At 37.5% G+C, this 19,277-nt stretch overlaps 1 protein-coding gene across 7 annotated transcripts in view; it reads right to left on the reverse strand.

The window, feature by feature from the left end:
- Positions 1 to 16,072, reverse strand: part of RAD51B (RAD51 paralog B) — a 372,608-nt gene extending 356,536 nt beyond the window's left edge. For 6 of the 7 annotated variants that reach the window (XM_088145605.1, XM_088145604.1, XM_088145601.1 and 3 more), the window contains exons 1-6: positions 15,973 to 16,072; positions 13,214 to 13,328; positions 12,992 to 13,105; positions 8,392 to 8,508; positions 3,024 to 3,160; positions 1,608 to 1,727 (exon numbers count right to left, since the gene is read on the reverse strand). In XM_088145605.1, coding sequence (XP_088001731.1) covers positions 1,608 to 1,727; positions 3,024 to 3,160; positions 8,392 to 8,508; positions 12,992 to 13,105; positions 13,214 to 13,297 — 572 coding nt within the window. In that variant the 5' untranslated portion in view covers positions 13,298 to 13,328; positions 15,973 to 16,072. Of the gene's footprint in view, positions 1 to 1,607; positions 1,728 to 3,023; positions 3,161 to 8,391; positions 8,509 to 12,991; positions 13,106 to 13,213; positions 13,329 to 15,800; positions 15,879 to 15,972 lie in introns of those variants that run through there. The other variant, XM_088145602.1, reaches the window with a different exon arrangement.
- Positions 16,073 to 19,277: the final 3,205 nt, after the last annotated feature.

Here is a 19,277-nt window from a genome sequence, read left to right on the forward strand (position 1 = left end):
GGAATGATCAGTAGATTAGTACCACCAATATATTCTCCTCTTTTTGTCATTTTTCTCCAACAGTATCTGAAACGTTTGGCTTTTGAAAAGCTCAGTCAGCTAATTTTAACACAAATAGCTAAGAATCTCTTTGAGGTTTCCTGTTATTCCCAAGAATCAAACGACTGACAACTTGATTCTAGTGATCTTGAATCTTAGAGTAACTGATGCCTGTGCAATCTTTTTGAAGCTTATATTTGTCCTTGAGCTCAGACTTCTTTTTTTGCTTGTATTTTTGTATTGTGTCATTCCAGACTGAGTTCCCTGTCTGCAATCACCTAAGACTCATTTGATTCTATGACCAATTCCTCATAATTCAATCTTTTCCTAGAAATGTTTCCACTTTACTATGAAAAGTAATCCATGATTGTTCCTGTTTCAATTTGATTCATCTTGCTCTTATTGCCTTTTGTCCAGAGAAAGGTCCATCCTGCCTTCCATACTCAGATACTTTTATCCAGTGATGACGCTCCCAGGGACTACAAACCATAGTTTTAAGTTGGACATAATCACCCTGTAAATTCTCTGCATTCCTCCTTTCTGTTAATCATTACAATAATGATTGATACTGTGTCACCCAAATCCAGTTGTAATTACTAAAATTATTACCTTGAGAATGTATACCTAAAACTGATGTTTTTAATTCTGTTTATGTCCGTAAAATTCTCAGAACTCCAGATCTAGGTTCATTATTTAAAAATTGAAGCGCAACTTGGAAAAAAATTAAAGAAAGTAATGTTACCTTAGTAGTTGGATAAATAAATACACAGAAGAAAAAAAAACTATCTTTAAATGGGTTTTATATGCACATAATTAGAAAAAGACATAAGGTAGATATCTAGATTTTTACGTTATCTTGATTTTGTAGTTTAATGCAGGATTTTTTCATCTCGTGGGTTTTTTTCTGTTTTTGTTTTGTTTTTAGGTAATTTAATATTCCCTTTCTTTTGTTTCTTCACCTTATTTTTTATATTTATAATGGATTAGTTATTTATACATTGGGGCAGCCTACAAATCTCATAAATAAGTAAAAATAGTTTTATTCTAAATATAATATAAATATATTGCTATTATTATACATTACGGCTTAGGTTTTATACTATACTATAGTTTCCTTTTTTAAAAAGAAACGTTAATTGTAATTTTTTTGAAGTCTAAACGAAAATAAAAGTAAAAAGAAATCCTACAAAGAAAAGGCACTGCACATCAAGAGAGATGTCAAGTAACAATCTGTTAGAACTCTCACTAAAAAATAAAAAAGATGCCTACAGAATGCGCTTCCCCAACATATAAAATCCTCAATATTGCAGCTTTCTATAGATCAAGAAAGTAAGAGAGAAAAACTGCTTTTTTTATAAAATGTTTCAGCAGACCGTCATTCACTAAGGATATGGAGATATAGTGCACTGTATACATACGGGTATGGTTGTATGCATGCATGTATGTGTATGTATTGTATGTGTGTGTGTATCAGTATATAACACTGGGGTCCAAGACATTTGTCTGCTTCCACATTCTGTACTGAACGTTTTACAGAATGTGCTGCCCCCAAGAGAGAAATTGCTCACCTTTTCAGTACACCTTCACAGGTTAGCTCCCGATAGACATGAACATTGCTCGGCATGGCAATCAGCTTTTCTTCTGTAGCAAAATAATGTGGGAACCGATGCTGTGCTATCTCAATAAGCCTGTTTGAAGCCCAAAGCATGTTACTGAGAGAGGATAAGCATTGATTTCCAGAATTACTGAAAATGAAAAAGTTATCTAAACAGAAGAGTTCGATTAAAAGTAAACGTGCATTGATAATATATAAGTTTGATTTTTCCCATTTTTTCAACATATGCCTTTAAATGCACCCCACCCCAAATTTTGTAGAACTCACAATAAGCAGCATTTACTGATTCCCAAGGGTAGCAATAAAATACAGGTGAACAACCCAGAGCGCACAAATATCCCCCCCCCCTTTTCCAATTAGCCACCTGATCAACTAGTCTGCAGGAGCTGGATCACTGATCCCTCAGGAAGACCAGACCTGCTAGATCAGTGAAAGAGGAAGGGAACCCTGACACTGAAAGCAGAGGCAACTACCAAGAGGTTCCCTTGTGTTTGGAAAACCTGATGTACTGATGACTTGGGCTGCCAGTTTTTCATTTTTCATTAACTAGAGACAGAGACAGAAAAGTAGGAATCATACATTGAAAGGGGGAAGAGAAAATAAGGGATTTCACAGTTATTCAAGGAGGGGCAATCTACCACTTCCTCTAATTCTTTCAAGAAAGATTGAGAAAGGGAGAATTCAAAAGATTCCCTCCTTGAGGGATTGTAGCCCTTGCTCCCTCTACAGCAGATGGCAGCCTTTAGCTGATGTTGGATGGTCTCAGAAACCGAAGCTAGGCTGGGCTTGGTTAGTGCAGTAATTCACACTCTGGAATGAACTTTCTGCCCCAAACTAAATTACATAAATAGTTAAAAACATAACAAATACTTCCTCTCTTTAAAAAAATAAACTCACATGCATTCACAAATCGTCAATAATCCAGTGACATTATCCTTAGAGGATTGGAAATGAGAGTGCTGTAGATGCTTCTAACGGATTCACTATTAAATTCAACTGGACCAGGACTCCACTCTTTAGTGGGAATTTCACCGAATTATTGGATTAGAAAAGCATGGAACCAATGTTTTTCTTTAATGCCAATGGCACGGGCAGTAAGTTCTAAAAAACATAGCTGGCCCTTTTTGCAAAGGAGAGTTGCACTATAAAGGACTATACCAAATCTGGACTCTGGGTATGCTTGGAGCTTGCAAAATCTATAACTGGGCAGAGGGAAAAGAAGACAATACTGAAATTTGAATTAGATCTTTAATTGCCTTCAGAAAGAACACTGTGGCACTTGAACCACTATTTTCAGGCTGCATGTATATTATACATGCAATGAAATATGTCTTGTAAAGCTGTAAATATTTTTTGGTATCAGTCTTACCTTTCAGCAGTAAAGGCAGATTCTGTATCAATGTAAATAACTGCCCCATCCAATCCTCCCATGTTGGTGGGCAGGGTGGCCAGCAAGGTCATCATAATACAGAACTGAGTTTTGCCACAACCTGATGGGCCCGTTATCTAATAACAAAAGTAGGCACAAAGAGCATCGCAGTCATTCTGCAAAAACTGCAGCTAATGTTCTTAATTTTAGTCTATGTACCACTATGCTTCAGCAGCATCACGTAATTTTGCAATACCACATCTCAGGTAGATTTAAAAATAGCAAAAATAATAGGTTTTGAGAGCATAATCCAAGATCCAAATATGTTATTTTTTAGACATATATACATACATACATACCCATCATTTCTTTCAAGTAAAATATAGAAAAAAAGCAATACTATACCAAAGAATTTAAAGGTGTGATATAAGAAAAGGAAACATAGCCAAATCTGGTTTATACCAACACCATTAATTATTCCTTTCTGCCTTTACAAACCAGCGTGCTTTTACAACACACACACGCTGATTCTGCATTGCCTTCAATTCTTTAAACTTTGCACCTCTCTCTTTTTGAGAATCTCATGAACTCCACTGAAATGTAAGTTCCTTTCTTTTCTTCCTGACCCATTCACTCTTCTCTTTCATATACTGCTTTTGCAATCCAATCCTCATTAATTCATTCTCTTTACATTGTAAACTATCTCCTATCTTCATACTGATTACTCACGTTTATATTTAATCCACATTCATTCAACAACCATTCATTCATGAACCCATTGTATTTTGTTTTACCACACACTTCAGAAGTACCCAGGCCCCACTACATTCAACTTAACGTTAGGTTTCTCCTGACATACCCAACTCTTACTTTCATATAATAAAGTATGCAAAAGCACACTCATAGATGCAGCTATTTTTACTTCTGTTGACACACATATATTCCTTGCAATAGCCCACATTCTACCCATTACATTTCTACCAGGTTTTGCATATCTAGACTATAGTAACAACATTAATATGTAACATTCATACAGAACAATAGAACCATTCTGGTGCCTATAATTTCAGAGTCAATCCCCAAAATCCTTTCAAAAAAGACAAGTTTTTACTAGCCTTTGAGAATGGGAGGAGGGCAGGCTATTCCAAAGGAGGGGAGACCAAAAAGAGAATGCCTCCTCTCATACCCTCTCCCACCACACCTTGTGATAGGAAGGGACCTTCAGTAGGTGATTCCTGGTCTGGATTGGGCAGGGAAAAACTACCTGAGACCGGCTGTCTCTTTCATACCTAAGCCCTGAGCTCCTGCTATATCATATGGCAAGGGAGAAATTTCAGAAAGCTGCACTGTGGTTAGTACTATACCCAGGGAGTAACTTTTTGCAGCTTTCTGAATGTTTTCATTCAATTTCAAACATGTAAATGGGTGAATGCAATTACCAGGATAATTTCACCTGTCAGATTCTATCTGCTCTCTTTGTTGTTCTTATTTTCAGACACTTTTTCCTCTATATTTCACAGCACAATAATTAGCGCTTACAGCACAGATTAAGAGCCTGTATGTTTAGTTGATATTCAGGTCTCAGCTCCCATCAACCTGATCCATACAATGAATGACTGGAGCTCCAGTATCATGTGGAATGTAATAACATCTCCAACTGAGATGGGAAGTTTTGGGGGCGGGGTGGTTATGGTGGAAAACTCAATAAAAGTTATTTCATTTTTTCCCCTCTGAGGGCCCTTCTTGTTTTTTTTTTTCCTAAAAGTATTGAAAGGGGGGTTATAAAATATTTTCTTTTAAAATCAGAACAACATGATTATGAAATACATTCATATGTTGCTTGGAATAGCTGCCAGAATTTAACAAGCTCTTAGCTTGTTAGGATGTTTTCTTCAACCCTCTGAGTTAAGAATGAAGTCTTGCCAGAAACAAGAGGGTTGTTATCAGAAATGTTCCTCTTAATACGGTATACAACCAAATATACAGAACGAAACCAAACTTCACCACAGACAGTTCCAGACCACTGTGTTATGGATCTGCCTGTCAAGACTGTCCTTCCTCTGTCACAACCATCAAATCAATCCAGTGACTGATTGCTTGACTTGGGGGCTCCCAGATTATTAACAGGAACATAAAGATAAGACTTCTCCTAAGCATATTTTCTCCTCTTTCAGGATTAAATAAATCCTGTTTGGTTTGTTTGCAACACAGCAAGCAATCTTTCCTGCTAAAGTTCTTTCCAATCTGAACTTTAAGGCTCTTTACCAAGTCAGTCCTTATGTTCACAAATTTTGCAAACAGTACATATCTTGAGTTTTATCATCAGTGAAAATAAAAACTTATTTCTGTATTATTTTCAAAACCAGTGTATTGGTTTATATTTTTTTATTAATTGGAGAAATATTAGTGTATTTGCATCATCTCACATTTTGGCATAAACTACAAAGAGTTAAGAGTTTTAAAGTCTAATTGATTTCAATGGATGAGCATGACTTAACTCTCTCCCACAAAATCTGACTGACCATATTCTTTATTTCAGAAACTGATAGTGTGAATGCAAAAGACAAAATGCTGAAAATGTCATCCCATCGCTGTTGAGAATTCATAGAATATATCTTATTCAATTTTTAATCTGAAATCAGGCACATAATGCCTCCCTACAGTAACAATATTCAAGTTGTTGGCACTTTTCATGTAATGGTTCATTATTTTCCAGACAAACACTAATTAACCACAAAAAGGTATGATTCAATTTCTTGTTAAAACTTCACCAGTGGTTTAAAAAAAAGGTGGGGGAAAATAAGTGCAAGAACATTTTTCTGGCCCTCAGAGCACAAGCATAAGAACTGGTAGTAGGGAAAAACTTTTTTTTTATTGTTTGTGTATCTGAGTTCCAACTTTCCAACCACATCATCATTAATAAGAATGAATAGTCATTTTTTTCATCATCAGTTTATTAAATGTAGCCACAAAAGTATGGAATAAAAAACTCTTCCCTTGTGATAAAACTGCAGTCTGAATATTATGTTTTAGAACATGTAACTGAAGCAAAGAATAAATACAACTGCACTTATGAGGTTATGAGGATCTGGATGAGACAACACACACTCAGATCAGAGCAGTCCCATAACATAATCCTAGTATTCTGCATGCGTTTGTCTTTCTCCACCCAAGAGACGGTTCGTGATTTGGGTGTGTTCCTAGACCCACAGGTCCTGGTCAAACAGCAGGTAGAAGTTGTAACTGGGAAGATTATGTCTACCTTCAGCTGGTTCACCAGTTTTAAACCTACCAGGAACAGGAGGCCCCAACTTTGGTAACTCATGTTTTGATAACCACTTGACTGGACTACTGCAATGCACTCTATCTGCGGCTGCCTTTGGAGACAACTCAGAAGCCACAGCTGGTAAAAAAATGCAGTGACATGATTACTGGCAGATCAACCCAGTCAATATAGAATTACACCTATATAAAAGTTATTGCAATGGTTGTCAGTAGATTTCCAGGTCCAGTTCAAACTGCTGATTATCTCTAAAGCTCTAAATGGTGCAGCAGCAGGATACATCAGGTAACACTAAATCTGCTGGTGTGCTGTGGTCAAAGAGAGAAGGCCAGCTAAAAGATCCCTCCCCCATGAGCTCCGTGGGGCATCAGGGGAACAGTAGGCCCTTTAACAAACCCCACCTTATGGAATACTATCCCTGAGAAGTACATACAACTCTCTCACCTTGCTGCAGTTCCAGAAACAGATTAAAACTGTTTTACTTCAACCTGCTTTCATCCAAGTTGACTGACTGTGGTACCTATCTCACATTTTATTTGGAGCTTATCTTTTTCTGTTTTGGTTTTGATACTTTTTCTCAATTTAGGTGTTGATTATTATGTGCGGTTTTTTAGGCTGATGTTGTACTCCACCTAGAGTCCTTTGGGATAGTGTAATGGTATGTGGGAACGACCTTTGGAGACAGGAGGAAGAGCCACAGAGTAGACAACCGTCATCCAAAAGGTATCTCAGCCCACAGAAGGAAAAGGGAGATGGGAAGCATCTCAGAAGAGACCCTCCCTAGTACTCTGGAAAGTAAAAGAGGGGAGAAATGCTTTCAGACTTGCAACATACTGTTACTGTAACCTTATAATAAAGGTAGTGTTAGTACTTATGTTTTGTGTGTCATGTCTGGACTACCTTGACTTGCTGACAGGTAAGGTTGGATTATAAATGCTGTAAGGTAAATAATTAAATAGCTAAAATAAACTGGAGTTAGGTTTGATCAAATATAGTATTGACTATTACTTATCGACAAGTGTCAATATTCAATTGAAGTTAGTAAATTGCAGTAATCTGCAAAAATAGTACGTCTTTGTAGCAAACACCATGCCAGATGTAATACACTTTTCTCTTTTAGGGTTTTCATTCAAAGTACCTCACAGTGAAAAAGCTTTTTGAGTTTGACATAAGAGGAGAAACAAAAATTCAGGGTTCTACTCAGATAAAATGCCTTTGAACACTGCCTGCAGTTTCTCAATGTATTTCCTCACATAAATATTCTGAAATAGCATTATTCTGAAGCTACTAATGCTTTAAACAACTGGTTCTCTAAAAAAAATTGAAGTGAAAAGAACTGGTAGCACAAGAACTACTACAGGTGGCCCTCAGTTAACAACCACTCATTCAGTGACTGTTTGAATTTGTGAGGGCGCTAAACAAGGGCTACTTATAACTGGTCCTTGAAATTCCAGCCATCACAGCGCCCAGCATCACGTGATCATAATCTGGGCACTCAGCAATCAGCCTGGATTTCCAACCATGGCAATGCCCTGCGGTCACATGATTGCGATTTGCGACCTTTCCACAAGCAAATTCAACAGGGAAGCCAGCAGGAAGTCAGAAGTCGCAGACATGTAAGGTCCTCACTTAACAACTCGCAATGATTCTCTTAACGACAGTAACAGGGGACTGCCAGAACTGCCGTTGCTAAGCAGTGCAGTCACGTGACATGCTTCAGGATCGCATCACTTAGCGACAGAAATTCCAGACCCAAATACTACTGTCAAGTGAGGACTACCTGTATACATTATTTTATAAATTATTTCACACAAATGGCCATTTCAATTTTCAATTGACTTTACCATGGATACAATTTCATAAAAACAACCATCATGATTTGTATGTGAAAGAATGTTTTTTGTTATTGTTGTTGCTGAATAAGTTTACAATATGAATTATTTTAATTATTAATTTGATTTTAAAATGAACTAAGACTTTGCAAAGAAGTTCATGCCTGATATTTTAACACCATAAATGAATATTCAGTGGCAATATATTAAATAAACAGATTCAAATAAGTTTACTTCCATGTCCATCTTTTACCTCTGTAAGACTGCCACAAGCAATTCCACCATGCAATATTTTATCCAGATCTTCTAGAGTTGTTGGCAAGAATGCTGTTGAAGGATTGATGGTTCTTTTCATTTTCATTTCATAAGCCTAAAATAAGGAATCATTTAAAAAGATGCTACACATAATTGTTAAGAAAAATGCTTAGTATTTCTTTCTTCCAAAAGTACAATTGCGCAGTGTTTTGCTTGCCAAAATACAGAAGAAAATTCCTGGTAGTTCTTTCATTTATTTTCTTGTCTTCATTAAGATTTTCCCAAGCTTTCTGACCAAAGATAATATAAAAGACTGAAGTAGTTATAAATATTTGTATACCACAAACTTCAACTTTGATATTAGGATGGCACTTAAACATATATATTTTCCTTTTTTGGATAGTATACAAACTTAATTTGCAAGATACAACCTCAAAAGAAATAACTATCCTTGTGGTTAAAAACAGCTGGAAAACACACTCAGTGATATCTCTTTCCAGGAAAATTCTGACTGGTCCTAAAAGTCTGGGTTCATTAAAAGGTTTGGTAAAGTCCCTATGAAGAACTATGAATTTTTTTATAAAGGAAATTATCCCAGAATAAATAAATGAAAGATAGGGGGAAGTTCAGGGTTTTTTTTAATGGTTTGCTTTTCCTCAAGAGATTGGAGTTATTTGAAATGGTTCCACCTAAAAGTGAGTGTACCAGATTACAGCAACCAAATATTTAATGAATCTTTTAATTTAGCTGACTACCTAAAATTGTTTCCTTGCCTGTCACTGCTATTTCAGACTCATCAGTGTGTATGTATAGTAGGTGTTCTGTTGGCCCCCCATAACCCTCACTTTACACTGGTTTAAGCTAAACTGTATTTGCCATTTTAATTCCTGTTCCACTAATTTGAAGTGATCCTTTTGGATCTCTTCATTACATTACATTACATCACATACATACACACATCACATTATTCCTTTTTGAAATAAGCTCTTTTATGCAAAATGTGGAGAAACAGAAAAAATACTATGCCTAAGAAATTAAAGAGATAAGAAACAGAAACAAAAATGTAGCTAAATCTGTTTTACAGTGACACTCACTGTATTTCTATACTTGCAAAGCATCCTTAGTTCTGCCATACCCTTCCACCACTTTATGCATTGCCTTCTGTATGTCAAACTTACTACTCTTCCCTTTTTGAGAATTTCATCAACTCCTTTCAACCACAACTTTTTCAGTCTTCCTCTTCCTGCTAACCCATTCACTCTCCTTTTGTGCCATTTATTTAGCAATTCTAACTTCATTCACTCTCTCAACATACAGTGGGGCAAAAAAGTATTTAGTTAGCCACCAATTGTGCAAGTTCTCCCACTTAAAAAGATGAGAGAGGCCTGTAATTTTCATCATAGGTATACCTCAACTATGAGAGACAAAATGGGGGAAAAAATCTAGAAAATCACATTGTCTGATTTTTAAAGAATTTATTTGCAAATCATGGTGGAAAATAAGTATTTGGTCACCTACAAACAAGCAAGATGTCTGGCTCTCACAGACCTGTAACTACTTCTTTAAGAGGCTCCTCTGTCCTCCACTCGTTACCTGTAGTAATGGCACCTGTTTGACCTTCTTATCAGTATAAAAGACACCTGTCCACAACCTCAAACAGTCACACTCCAAACTCCACTATGGCCAAGACCAAAGAGCTGTTGAAGGACACCAGAAACAAAATTGTAGACCTGCACCAGGCTGGGAAGACTGAATCTGCAATAGGCAAGCAGCTTGGTGTGAAGAAATCAACTGTGGGAGCAATAATTAGAAAATGGAAGACATGCAAGACCACTGATAATCTCCCTCAATCTGGGGCTCCATGCAAGATCTCACCCCGTGGGGTCAAAATGATCACAAGAACGGTGAGCAAAAATCCCAGAACCACACGGGGGGACCTAGTGAATGACCTGCAGAGAGCTGGGACCAAAGTAACAAAGGCTACCATCAGTAACACACTATGCTGTCAGGGACTCAAATCCTGCAATGCCAGATGTGTCCCTCTGCTTAAGCCAGTACATGTCTGGGCCCGTCTGCAGTTTGCTAGAGAGCATTTGGATGATCCAGAAGAGGATTGGGAGAATGTCATATGGTCAGATGAAACCAAAGTAGAACGTTTTGGTCTAAACTCAACTCGTTGTGTTTGGAGGAGAGAGAATGCTGAGTTGCATCCAAAGAACACCATATCTACTGTGAAGCATGGGGGTGGAAACATCATGTTTTGGGGCTGTTTTTCTGCAAAGGGACCAGGACGACTGATCCGTGTAAAGGAAAGAATGAATGGGGCCATGTATCGTGAGATTTTGAGTGAACACCTCCTTCCATCAGCAAGGGCATTGAAGATGAAACGTGGCTGGGTCTTTCAGCATGACAATGATCCCAAACACACCGCCTGGGCAACGAAGGAGTGGCTTCGTAAGAAGCATTTCAAGGTCCTGGAGTGGCCTAGCCAGTCTCCAGATCTCAACCCCATGGAAAACCTTTGGAGGGAGTTGAAAGTCCATGTTGCCCAGCGACAGCCCCAAAACATCACTGCTCTAGAGGAGATTTGCATGGAGGAATGGGCCAAAATACCAGCAACAGTGTGTGAAAACCTTGTGAAGACTTACAGAAAACGTTTGACCTCTGTCATTGCCAACAAAGGATATATAACAAAGTATTGAGATGGACTTTTGATATTGACCAAATACTTATTTTCCACCATGATTTGCAAATAAATTCTTTAAAAATCAGACAATGTGATTTTCTGGATTTTTTTCCCCATTTCGTCTCTCATAGTTGAGGTATACCTATGATGAAAATTACAGGCCTCTCTCATCTTTTTAAGTGGGAGAACTTGCACAATTGGTGGCTGACTAAATACTTTTTTGCCCCACTGTATACAAGCAAACCACTGAAACATACTTATCTTGACCTAGACACTCACTTTTAACCATCCTAAATAATTTGGTCTTTGTCAGTGGACTTGAATAGCTTCCTGGAGATACTCACTTCTATCGCAAGATAGCTTATAAATTAAAAAGCAACAGTCCCCATGTAGAACCCTAAAAGGCCTCATCACTCATATCCCTCCATAGCAACAGCTGATCATTTTATTCAAACAGCTTTCCATTCTTTAAGCAGCTACCAAACATAAAAGCATCTCTAAACGATCTTAACATTATAGTATGGGATTAAAGTCTATAATGATGGACTTAGTTCAAATCCAAGTAAATAATGTTTAGCAGGTCACCCCATGCAGGCACTTGATAATGCTCAAAGAGCTCTAAGATTGGTGAGAAGGATTTATCTTTGTAGAAACCAAGTTTCTTCCTTTTGAAGAAGATATGTTCTTTTATATGGTAGATCATTTTGTTCTGAATAAGAAATTTCGGCTAATTTACCCAGAACTAACCTGCTTTTAATATCTTATATCTCCATCCTTACCACAATTCCTGGATCCCAAAATTGACATTATATTTGTTACTTTCCAATATTTTGGTAGAATAGGCAATATTTTTTTAAAAAATCAAGTTTATAAGTATTTTTGTTTTATTGTTTTATTGTTATTGTTATAACACATTACATTATTTTGAAACAGTGGTATTTATACAGGGTTGACTAGAGATTATTAACATTCTAATGTTTAGATAACTTAGATCATTAAAGATTAAAAAAAGAAAAGGTATTATATCAATATTAACTATGTTTTAAAATGTTGATACTAATAAGCATGAGATTATTTAGGTTTTACATCCAAAGTTGAGTATAATATTAAGAAGCAACAGCAAATTACATCAAAATATTTGTTATATAGTAAAGCTTTCTTTCTTAAGATGTTAGTTAATACTAAGATTTCACTGTATTGTAACTTATTTTTTATGAATGTTGAGAAAAAAAATAGACAAAGCAAAATAAGCAACAACTAAAAAGGAAAAAAGGAAAGGAAAAAGAAAAAAATTAATTATCCATTTTCCTTAGATTAGAAATGTCGTATCTAGGAATTTTTTTGAACTCCCAGATGGATAGCTATCTAGATGCAATTATTTGTTTTCAGATTTTCAATATGATCTAGAACATCTCTTAACATTGATATTTGTCTCAGTTCTTCAAACACTGTTCTTGGAAATATCAATCCAGGCATGGCTATCTGCCTTTTTTATCTAGTGAAGACAGATTTTAAAAAATCTTATTAAAAGTATTGATGCCTTTAAAAAAGTGTCTTTCCAGACTAGTTTTCCTCAACCTTGGCTGCTTTAAGCTGTGTGGACTTCAACTCCCAGAATTCCCCAGCCAGCACGGCTGCTAGGGAATTCTGGGAGTTGAAGTCCACACAGTTTAAAGCAGCCAAGGTTGAGAAACACTGTTTCAGACTAAACAGTTATTGCTACAGTTACATTTTACATTGCAAAAAAGGAGACTTCACACATTCCAGCTTTCCTATAAGAAAATAACATTTTTCTTCCTCTATCCCTCCAATGGAACACATCGAATGTAACACACATACAATCAGAAAGACACTACGTATGCTGAGAACACTTTGCTTTTTTTCCTATCCTAATTTGCAAAAGAATACTTACAGTTTGCATTCTAGGAGCACAGGATTGACTGACAGTCCGAAGAAGTTTCTGCACATTCCAGTAGCTCTGTCCAGTCAGTTTCATTAATTCCAGGAAGGAAAGAGATAAGAAATCCTGCAAACAAGCATCAAGCACATATTTTACACATGATTAAAGCTACACACTTCAGGAACTGTCTCATCTATTACATATTTTCCTTCATATAACAAGAACTTTCCTCACCTGGCAAGTAACAATCTGATGTCGACTTAGTCTCTCACAAAGCTCTTGAGGTAAACCTGCTCTTCTTAGTTTTTTATTTGCCATGTTCACATTATTATTGGCCAGAAAGTTAATCCTATAACCAGTTGACAAAGAAATAGTATTATTTCAGATAATACATTTAAGAATAAAATCATTTTTCATCTTATTATTTATTATTCTAATGCAATGTGTACTGAACAAACATACATTCAACTCAGTGTATTTAACTTGCCATCCAGTAACAGCTCTTGCTCTTTCCACCGTGATTTCCTGGTGTAAAATCCCTTCTTTAAGATCCATTATTCTTCCTCAGTCTGCATTACTCAGACTGCATTCAAACAAAGAGAATTGTCTTTTTCTTTTTTCTTTTTAGTCTAGCAAGTTCTACTAAGTTGCCTTTACTTCAGGGTTCTTCAGATTATGCTGTTTCAAACTCTAAATCACTATAATTTGGGGTGCACCAGAAGTTTGGAATTAAGAGCTGTATAGGACTGACCACTGGCCACGCTGATGAGAATTATAGTTTAAATCATTTGGAAGGCAACCTTTTCCCCACTCCTGGACCAAAATTAACAGTTGAAACCAGTTAGGTCCTGTTGCAAGCAAGTAAACCAAGTGTATTGGTCCTAGACATACATTCATTCTGAACCTAGGTTGTATGGTCTGAACCCTCTTTAACCCACATAAACCTTTTTATTTGGTAGCTTGCTGATGTTAAGAAAAAATACTTTATTTGTAAACAAGTAACCCATGCTCCACCAAATGAGCATTTGTTTATGCCTCTATTACCTGGGTGACTCAAGAAAAAGTCATATTGGATAATGCCTTTTTCCATCATCCCTCCGCCCATGAGATTTAGCCTCAAGGTGCATGACACTTTTGCTTAATTTCCGTGTGTTCACTAAAACCAGCTTTTCACAACTATTTTTGTTTTAAGCTGAGCCAGAAACAACAGTGTTTAGCTGTAAATACCCAAGTGTTATTACACGCTTAGGCTGCAGGTAGGATCAACTTAGCTACCTGGGACTCTGCTTTAGACTTCAGGAAAATTTCAATCCTGCCTTTGGCATACTACTTGTTCTTCCCGCTGCCTGGCTTTTTACTATTATTTATGTGACTTTATGGCTTTACTGATAAAGTGCATTGTACTGTGTTTCGATTATTATGCTCTGCAACATTGAGGATGCTTTTCCTTAGCAGAAAAGCAGTTACACGTACTAGAAGTAAGAAAATGCATGAAATCCATTAGAGGGCATTTGTTTCACCCATTGAACTGAACTACATTTCAATTCCTTATTTATACTTTTGGGGAGTAGCTGAAGTCAGTCTCTTTCAAATGACTGTATTTGCTTCCTTCAGAACTTTTATATATATATAACATATTTATATGTTAAGCTTTCCTCCCAGAAGCAAAATTATTACTTTGGAAAAATTACTCTGAGGGAGAAAAAGTCAAAGGGAGAAAGCTGTTTTTGGAATGCTGCCTCTGTTACAAAATGAAATTTTTGCTGGGCCTACAAATAATAAACAAAATTCCCAGATCATGCATTTTTTTCATGTAGGAACTAACTTGAGAGAAAGTACATATTCTACTCAGCAGCTGGTGATGAAAAAATATCCAGCCTAGCACTTTTCATCTCTTTATTTGAAAAAGCACATTTAGAATATGTAAGATATCAGAGGGGCCTTTATTTACAATACAAACAATTATCTCCATCATCAACCAACACATATATATATAATTGAAAGAATCACAGAAGAAAAGCAGGGGATCCGACCCAACTAGTCCAATGTGATACTCAACAGTATCAACAGGCAATATTACTATCCTGCATATATTCTCAAGCAACCAATATTCAGGGGTACTCTGCCCCAATATGGAAAGCAATACAGCTCCCTTATCATTATGGATCTTCATGCTCCATCTAACCCTTTTATAACCATTCAAGTTCATGGCCACCAAAATATTATAGAACATCCCAGAGTTTAACTACATCCCACTGGAAGAAGTACATCCTTTATCCTACCTGAATCTCTTATTAATCACCATCATTGAGTTTTCCTCGATCCCCTAATTGTATTCAGCTCCAGCATGTCTCCTTCCCACTCACACTTTCCCTTCTTTGCTTTTTCCCACAGCATAAAGTTCATGTTGTCATTAGGCTGACTTTTTTGCCTAGGAAAAGTACCCTCAGGCTGGGACGCACAATGGCCTGTGATCTGCGATTGCACGAGGTTTTAAACAGGACCCTTTCACTGGGAGACCATTCCTGGGGCTGTGCAACTACGTCCATGTTTTGGAAGCGCGTAACTTTCACCAGAGCAGAGCTGGTCACCCTGGTCTGAGCGAAGGCAGGGAAGCGAGAAGGACCTATCGCCCAAGTGCTACAGCGTCAGGATCGGTCCAACAACGCTCCCGGGGCACGGAGAGGCGTTCATGGGCAGGACGCACACCCCGAAGAGGCAGCCACCCCACGCCCGCCCGCAGACTCTGCGAGACCACGATGCACCCCTGCTTCCACGAACGCCCCGAGATAAAAGCCCAGCAATAAAGAGCAGCCTAGACCTTAAAGCGCGCGCGGGTTCTTCCGTCTCCACCAGGGAGGGGAAAAGATACGAAGCAAAGAACTCTTTACGACTCCCTCCATGGCAGAAAAAAAATTATGCCCCCGTCGGTGGAACGCCTCCCCCCGCCCAACTCCAAACCAAACCAAACCAAACCAAACCACCCATCTAACCTGGACTCTTTTCAAAGTCTCCCACTTCTCAACAGGAAACGTTCACGAAAGCACATCTCGAGCTGTGATTGGCCTTCCGACTCGGGCTCTTCATCGTAATAAGTCTTCCGCGATGAAAGGGATTCTGGGAGGTATAGTCCTGCTTCACTGAGGACCCGGCTTAAAAATTGGACGCTCCCTGGCCCCTTTAGCAAGGGAGAACGGGCAACATTTGATGCAGTTTCTTTCTGCGTGTGTTGTTCTTTTTCTGTATAAATCTGTGTGTGGATGGATGGATAATATTTTCTTTTGCTGTGGTTGTGTTTCAAATCACAGTTCACATGAAAAACAAATGCAGAAGTCATTTTTATGCAGTATGGGTGAAAGCTAAAGCAGAAACACTGTGTTCACACATTTTACTTAACTACTAAGTCAACTGTTTGTTTAAACTATGGTTTGTTTTTTATGAGTTAACATAGTTGGATGAAGCCAGCTTCTTTAGTTAGTGTATAGTTGAATTTATTTATTTATTTATTTATTGACTGACTGACTTGTCCCTGCCCATCTCCCCACAATGGGGGACTCTGGGCGGCCTACAACAAACTAAAATCAGAAATATAGTACATAATTAAAAGTTATAAAAAACCAGATTTACAAAGATAAAAAGGCTAAATAATCCAAGAGGCCAATAGAGGCCGTACCAGGCCGCTAAGGGGCCAGCCAACCCCATTTCTGACATCCTCCCTCCCCGCCCCAGGCCAGATGGCAGAGCCAAGTCTTCAAATCCCTCCAAAAGGCCTGGAGTGAGGGGGCTTGTCTCACCTCCGGGGGCAAGATGTTCCAAAGGGCAGGGGCTACAGCAGAGAAGGAGTATTATTCAACTCCACTAAGCAAATTAAGCATGTTAATGTGCATGTAGCCAAGGACAAACATTTGGAAGTAAAGCAAACAAATAATCTGATAAACTTACATGGAATATCCAATTATGCTGCCAGTTTCCATTTTGATTTGAAAGTATGAACACTATTGAAAATTACTCCTTGGTATATATTTGTTATCTTAAACATAGACTGAAAGATAGTGACCATGATGGTATGCTGAGGGAGAAACCTTAAGCAGTGAGAGCATTCATTAATGCCATGTTTAATCCTCCACCTAAAGATTTTACCCAAGAAAAACTATGTGATTTGAACTCAAAATGACTCAATGTGTTGTTCAACCTTGAAACAAATGCTGTTTGGATCCATTTAACCCAGGTATCATAACCAGTGCACGGTATGGAGGTTAAAATGATCCACGGTGGTGGCTGTTTATATTTGAACAATATGACAAGTCTGAAGAATGTGAGGGGGCTTTCAGAAATGGTACCGCATACTTCATACATCACCAAAATGTCAAAAAGCCCTGTATATGGAATTTAGAAGCATTCTTTTAAGCAATATCTAAAGGACACTGGATGTTGCATTAAAGCTCCTTGTGGATTCTTATTCAGGACAAAAAAAAAATCTTTAATAGATGTGTGTTTATGTGGGGAGCAGGAAGTAAAAATATGTTTTAAAAGTATGGTGCATGATTTATTCTAGAGTTTAAATTGTCCTAATCCAGCACAAGAATTGATCATGGTTTAATCTTGATTTCTGAAATCAGGCATTCTCAGGCTGTTCTGAAAGATCTGAGAAAGATACTGCAAAATTGTGATCAGTGCTTTGTAAAACAAGCAACAACTGTTATTGCAGGTACAGCCTATAAATGTTTTCGTAAATTATTTAAAATATTATTTTGAATAAAAGGTTTCTGTTTCATTATTTTGGGATTTGCTTTTCTAACAAGGGTGTTAAAAACATATCAAAATTTCTGCTTATCAGCAGTCTTGAGCCTAACACTTTACCTAGGGTAGCACATTTATCTTTCATCCAGGAATGTAATCCTGCTTTTGGAGTCCTTGGTGCTCTCTGAGCTTGGTTGTTTGCTTGCAGACATTTCATTACCCAACTAGGTAACATCATCAGTGTGAGTGAGTGTGGGGTTTGCTCCCTATTTATATACTGTAGCTTGCCCTGGGAGCAAACCCCATACTCACTAGCACTGATGATGTTACTTAGTTGGATAATGAAACATCTGGAAGCAAACAACCAAACTCAGAGAGCACCAAGGACTCCACAGTTCAAACCTGAGCTACATATATTCTCTTCTATTGGAATCTTGCCTTTGGATGGTAGACAGACAATACATTTTAAAAAATACAAGGATAGAAATTATAAATAGCTAATTGTGTACAAATATAAACATATATTTAGGAATGACTTTGTACAGTAGAGCATAAAATATACAATGTATTTTGTACAGTAGAGCATTAAAGTTAATGGATCTGTGTAAGAAAATAATTATCCAAATAATAACTGGGATGCACACTTATATTTGTCAGAAATGGGGAATGGTTACCTATAGCTCTACAAGCTGTTCCTCCAGAATTTTTAGGACCAGCTATATATTCTGTAAAAAATTAATCTGCAGGAATTTCACTTGTAAGGTCTCCTAAGTAATCCCATAGAGCAGGATTTCATTGCCCCTGCTGACTCACTAACAGTACAGAGTCTGTATCATAATACAGGCACCGCTCTTGAAGCTATTCAAGTAAACAGTAGAGCTGTAAGCTCCAGTCCTGCATAAGCAGTTGTAAAGCGTGCAGTGATCTCATTTGTCCTACCTAGATGGTCTTCAGAGTGTTTCCATGTCACACACAGTTTCATCATCAATAAAATTGTACATGGACACTTCATAAGCGTCTGAAAATAGAAGTCTAATGAGTTTGCTGAGCCCTTTCAATAACTGTGTGTTGCCCAGATTAGATATGTGACCAGATGTTCCACACAAAGAGTTTTAAAACACCTTTAAACAACCACTTTGCAGGGCTGACAGCAATCTGGTCTTAGCTAAAAGCAGGTCCCATTCTTCTTTTTTAAAAATAATTATAATATTTCATTTAATAATCTGGGTAACACATCTCAGGGATATTCTGAAGCTTCCTGCTTCCAACAAAGGTGAACGTTCACATTCTCTGAAAACCAGTCTGCTTTCAGAGTGTCAGCCTTCATAGATTTTACCACTGTGTACCCCTTTTCTGTGGTTGCATTCAACTCAGTGGCGCATCATGCTCCCATCAGTGCATGTTCCTCATCAGCATGATTGCACAGTTCCATCTGCCAAGGTTTTGCATAAACTGTACTAAACAGAAACATGAATTTTCCAATACCAGTAATGTTTATTCAGTCAATCACCAGCAAAATGTTAAAATATACAACACAAAAGTAAAATCAAATCTGTGA

Source organism: Python bivittatus, unplaced genomic scaffold (assembly GCF_059951505.1).
Source record: "Python bivittatus isolate LINGU-HERP-01145 unplaced genomic scaffold, Pbiv_v1 ctg000480_np1212, whole genome shotgun sequence".
Taxonomy (NCBI): Eukaryota; Metazoa; Chordata; class Lepidosauria; order Squamata; family Pythonidae; genus Python; species Python bivittatus.